At 34.9% G+C, this 5,757-nt stretch overlaps 1 protein-coding gene across 2 annotated transcripts; it reads left to right on the plus strand.

The window, feature by feature from the left end:
- The first annotated feature begins 1,040 nt into the window (after nucleotides 1-1,040).
- LOC125653251 (plasminogen-like) lies at nucleotides 1,041-5,416 on the plus strand. 2 transcript variants are annotated; one of them, XM_048882624.2, is made up of 5 exons: nucleotides 1,041-1,340; nucleotides 2,144-2,386; nucleotides 2,574-2,801; nucleotides 4,596-4,787; nucleotides 5,036-5,416. In XM_048882624.2, the coding sequence occupies exons 1-5, from the start codon at nucleotides 1,274-1,276 to the stop codon at nucleotides 5,275-5,277; spliced, it is 972 nt and encodes a 323-aa protein (XP_048738581.2). In that variant the 5' UTR covers nucleotides 1,041-1,273; the 3' UTR covers nucleotides 5,278-5,416. The 2 variants fall into 2 exon arrangements, with proteins under 2 accessions (XP_048738581.2, XP_056000686.1); XM_056144711.1 differs by having other exon boundaries at nucleotides 1,097-1,344.
- The last annotated feature ends 341 nt before the right edge of the window (nucleotides 5,417-5,757 follow it).

The following is a 5,757-nucleotide window of genomic DNA, read 5'->3' on the forward strand; positions in this document are numbered from 1 at the left end:
CACATCAGCCCTACATGTCTACTACGCGTCAATCTGGATTCAAAACTGGTATCATTGATTGAGAGTTTAGACCTGAGATACGCAACCAGCCATTAAGGTTTAAACCTTGATACTAACTCAACAAAGTGAATTCCATAATGTGACAGCAATGCATTTCTCTTCAAATTAATTGATAAGGTAAATGAAAAAGTGTGCAGCAACTTTCTTTTTTCATGGAAAAGCTATAATTTTCTTCTTCTTCTTTTTATTCAGTATTTTAATTTTTTCCACAAAATGAAAAACAAATCAACCTATTTTCCATTGTGAATAGGGCAGAATAAATCCTTGGAGTTTTTAGCTTTCCTTGTAAGAAGGGGATTCAAGTTTGTTCAATTGAGGAGCATTGGCCTTCTCCAAGGGGAGATAATAGTGAAAATACACTGACAAAAGTTCAAAAATCTTCTGCTGAACCAGCGGGTCAATTGCAATCAAAATTGGTACAAATTATCTTGGATGAGGGGGATTAGATGTAAAGTTTGTTCAAATGAAGGGCTACATGTATGTCCCCTTCAAAACGGAGATAATCACCAAATTCAAATTTACATGGAAGCTTCCTGACATAGTGCAAATTCATGTTTTTTTTAAATTCATAGCCCCTGAGGGTAGAGTGGGGCTACAATAGGGGATCAAATTTTTACATGCAAATATAAAGGGGAAATTCTTGATAAATCTTCTCAAGAACCACTGGTCCAAACAAGTTCAAATTTACATAGCAGATTTCTGACATAGCGCAGGAGTAGGTTGGGACCATTGTGAATCTAAATTTCACACGCAAATATTATTAGTTAAAGTTTTAAGATGTGGGCCAAGAAAACTCAGGTGAGCGATATGGCCCATGGTCCTCTTGTTTTCATATTGCATTACAAATGTCACATTGGGTGGGGCATTCGTGTCCGATAGACATGTTTCTAGTATTGAGTACATAAGAGAAAATAAATATCTTTGTAAAGTAAAATAGAAAATCTAGGTCAGTGGTTGAGTGCCGGTGCTTGACACTACAAACAAATACTGCGTAAAACGCAAGAGCCCATGGTTTTTGTCAATCCTTATTTGAATTGTATTTTGATTTTTGACCTTGAAACAAAACTGCTAAGGACTAACATTTTGCACATGCTTGTTAAATGTAAAAACAGAAAGTATGCGGGTTTTTTTCCTAATAGGGTCTGAAAGTCTCGTTACGTGACTGACGAGATTTATCGAGATTGTTTAATCTGAATAATATTCTAGCTGAATCATGACAACTGTATACCGTCTGCTGCTGATCTTTCTTACGGGACAGGAATACCGCCATTTTGTAGAAGGTTTGTGAGTAATTTTCATTCACGTGTATATTGATACTTGTTTACAGAGTTTAAAGCACCTGTTTTCCTCATGTAAAAGATTGATATCATGATATAATTGTTTTCAGTGTCAGTCTTATTAACTTGCATGCACATATCAAAAATGTTTCATGGGTGTGGGCCAATGACACAGAAAGTGAACTAACGCTTTTCCTGGGGTATACTAGCGTGTAGCGTTACAGTTCGTTTACTCGTGTTAAATGTATTTTACATTCTACTTTTGTGGTAGAGCATTCGCTTCGTAAGCGGGAGGTCGTTAGTTAGAGTCCCGCTCGTGCCATGTCAAACCTAACACGTTAAAATAGGTAGTGAATGGTTTTTCGCCTAACGCTCGGCACTTAGAAGTGAATATCAAGGATCTTGCCGATATGACTTTATAAACGGAGGTCTCGTTTCGCGGTAGTCGTTGACACGATAAAGAATTCTCACTGCTAGGGGCCTCAGCGCAGAGCATAGGTCTAAAATTGTGATAATGAGTGGAAAATCAATCAATCATGCAATTCTCAGTCGCTGAAGAAGACGCACTATAGTTATCAAGTAGTTTTGTATTCATACGCGCATTGTTTACAACTACAGGATGTTCATGAGGATAGATCTATCATTACAATTTGTAAAGATAGCAAAGGTAAACACATTGGAAATATCAATATTTGTATATTAACTCGCATGAACGAACACATAATATACAAGTGCCCATTTACAAAAGTGATAGCGTTGTAGACACTTTGTACACTGATGAATTATTCTCTTTATGGATGTTTAAGGAGGAAGAGACTGTAAAATGACACAGACAGGGACAGAGTACTTTGGCTTCACTAAAGTCACAGCGACTGGAAGAATTTGTCAAAATTGGAATTCCCAGTATCCACAAAAGCATACAGTCAAGCATATTCTGCAGAGCACCAAGAATTACTGTAGAAACCTAGACAAGGGGAATTTCAAAGGGCCCTGGTGCTATACCATAGACAGGAACAAGAGATGGGAATACTGCAATATACCACTGTGTCGTGAGAACAATTACTGATTTTATCATTTATTAGTTTTGGAATTTATATTATGAGATTGATCACTGTTCGTTATCTTCACCTTACAATTGATAATATCAAAAATATATTTTTGCTTTAAAACAATAGAATATGAATGATCCTTGGTGGTCAATGCTGACAGGTTCGGACAATTATTTCTCTTTCTCAGCCATCACAGACGATCAATGTTATGAGGAAAACAGGGGCTTTCTGTACACGGGGAAGATAAACAAGACAGAGACGGGGTATCCATGTCGTCGTTGGGATTCCGAGGAAGCATACGAGACACTATCTGGATTAGCGAATTACTGTAGGTCTCCTGATGGAGCTAAATTTCCGTGGTGCTTATCCACGGCACCCGGAAAACGATGGGAGAAATGCGACATACTTATATGTGGTAAATTATCTGTGGAGATTGCACAAGCACTATTTGTATCTGTGATACTACTTAACTCGTTGACAGTTTTGATTTTTTATCATTTGGTAATATTTTATGGCATTAAATCTGGTGCATCAAAATTGGTACTGTATAAGTTTTACATGATGCTGAAAATGTTATCAATTGTATACTTTCTTTGTAATTACAAAGTCTGGTTTAATACTATTCTATTTGTTTTGCAAAATTGAAATTAAGGTAACTCCATAGTCGCAGTTTTATCTGTAAAAAGTGTATTTATTTTCATTCATTAGAGTTAAAACTGATTAATTATCAAATAAAATATATAGGTCATCACATTTTTGTAAGGTGGGGGACATACATAAACAGAATCATATAAATTGCAATTTTCCTTAAACAGCATTATCAAAATTTCATAGAAACTGGTCATAACGATATAATAGTATTCATAACAGTTTCATGAATTTGTTTCGTCACAAAAATATACAAAATGTCTGAAAAATAAGGGAAATATATCGCATAATAGACCTGATAAAAAAATCAATAAAAACAGAGCTTTTGCCCTTGGATTCAATATATTGAAATATATCATTGATTATTTATATATATAACTTAGACTTTTGAAATAGTTTATGCTTAACAAGATTTCTTACAACAACTATCGGGGGAAAAAAACTCCAACAAAATCTATGTTCCTATCATGCATACATTTTTGTAAACTTATATAAATCATCGATTTTGCAAAATCTGATGACAGGAGGATGGAATTACTTTTAAGTCAACATGCTGCGATATTTCTGAAATAGTATTACAGAGACGTTTCATGATTTGTTTTTCTTTTAAAAAGTAACATGGGAATCCATTGTATTCAGTCCGTGAGGATTTATCCCACTGCTTGAATATGTACACTTTTACAGTTAGGGATTGTTTGTTCCTTTAGTCTATCAGTATTGTTAACGATGTAGATTACTAATATTTGTCGTGTTCTTTTCGTAGTTGTAGTTAAGTAAAATGTCCCTTGATAAAGGATTGATAAGTCGCGGGTTGCGTTGAAAATTTGAAGGTTTTAAATAACCCACAGTGTCGTGCACTAATATATATATAAACACTAAGTTCCAACAACACCCGGTTCCTAGAAGTGTTGGACCCACAACGTGGATACAAGGTCAAATACAAAAGATTATATAAATCACTAAAATGACCAACGACATGAACAACCAGATACCAGATTGTCAAATTTTCGGAACGACATGTCCCATATTCAGGACAAACGAAAAGAATTACATAATGTGGTCAATGTTAACAGAGAATAATAACAAAACCTACACACAAATATACCTATCACTAAACCTACACTATATCTACCAGCATATTTGGTTTTTAGGCTTGTTAATCAATTGTAAGTTCGGATCTAAAATGGTATTAATGTCACATATATAAAGTCTCTCATCTGGGCACTTTTGGGGACATTTGTGTTTTTAAAGAACACATCTTGTTTTATAATGCTGCTGAATATTAGAATTTAGCTTAGATATGCAGAAAAGAAAAATTATTGCAGATTTCGTAGCCTTTGGGGATATAGTGATACTTTTAACTATTACTCAGAGAACCTGTAAGGCCTTTGGGCCTCTTGTTTAGATTTATTTCCCTGTAGAATCGACGAAACACCTACGATTAAATTGATCTCGTTTTACATCAATGAACTTACGATAATTCTTGTAATATCTATCATATTCTTGTGAAGTCTATCAATTATTCGTGTTGTCAATTTGAGCACAGTCATTTTGTTAACAGGGCAATCAAGACCGCGGGCTACCACACCACCAACAACTCCAGCGCCACGGACAACACACCCAACTACCACACATCAAACTACAACAACACAACTAAAAACAACAACACAACTAAAAACAACAACACGAAACATGATCCCAACAATATCAGCAACGACAAGACAAACAGAGGAGCGGGGACCAATAGAAAAGGGTATTATGTGATTACTTTTTTTTGTAATTATCCTTTCTTCTCTATAAGTAGTTCACTTTAATTGACGTAACCGCTCCACTGTCAGAGTGTAACATGTGAAGTAAATTTGATAATGATTAAATATTGTTCATTATCAATGTTTGACTATTGAGGACATGTACTACATGTATTTTTCGTAATCGAAATGTCAAAAATAAAGCTATGAAGTTATGAACTGAGTAGAATAATAGCCTCCGTTTTATTTCCAGGTCGTCCCCAAACTCAAAATGAACTTCCATCGAACATGGACAATACAGTTACCATAACTGCTGACTTAGTGATTGCAATTCTAACACTTATTATCGTTATTGCTGCCGTGTTAGTCGGTTTTTACTCGCTCTACATTTTATATCGAACGAATGTTTTCAGAAGTCCCACCAACAAACGGTCCATTGATTCTGCCAATACTTTTACCGACATACATCCAATAGTAATGAATCATTCTTTATAATTGTTGCGTGCACGCGAAGGGAAACCATGCAATTAATCTATGGTCTCAAATCCATGTCAGATATGTTGTAAGTAGTATATACGTGTATGCATGTTATTTGATTAATGTATGCCATTAAACGAGAATTCAAATATATAAACTTTTCAACTGGTGTTTCCAGAATTGCATATCAAACACTTGCTTCAATATCTTATAAGTTACATTCCAGTGTTTTTGCCTTTGATACATGTATGTCTACAAAGTGTAATGATGACCATATTTCTTCATGAATGCGTTGCAGTTGTAAACATTGCGCGTATGAATGCAGATGAATATGTAGTATGTGTAATTTAATGGCTGGGAATGTTGACAGAAATTAAACTTTATTTTTGAAAATACATGAAGTTATGAACTACAGCACTTCACACCGGCATACTTCATGAAGCACGTTAATATCCTCAAAAACGATACATATGTATTTGTCTTCTCTTTAATAAGGGG

The sequence above is a fragment of the Ostrea edulis genome, chromosome 7, assembly GCF_947568905.1.
Source record: "Ostrea edulis chromosome 7, xbOstEdul1.1, whole genome shotgun sequence".
In the NCBI taxonomy this organism is placed as follows: Eukaryota; Metazoa; Mollusca; class Bivalvia; order Ostreida; family Ostreidae; genus Ostrea; species Ostrea edulis.

Bases quoted from the DNA above. Each gene is read 5' to 3' on its own strand.
- LOC125653251 (XM_048882624.2), top strand. From the start codon at position 1,274: ATGACAACTGTATACCGTCTGCTGCTGATCTTTCTTACGGGACAGGAA. The intron at 2,802-4,595 runs GTAAATTATCTG...TTTTGTTAACAG, and splicing joins ATGCGACATACTTATATGTG to GGCAATCAAGACCGCGGGCT. The intron at 4,788-5,035 runs GTATTATGTGAT...TTTTATTTCCAG, and splicing joins GCGGGGACCAATAGAAAAGG to GTCGTCCCCAAACTCAAAAT.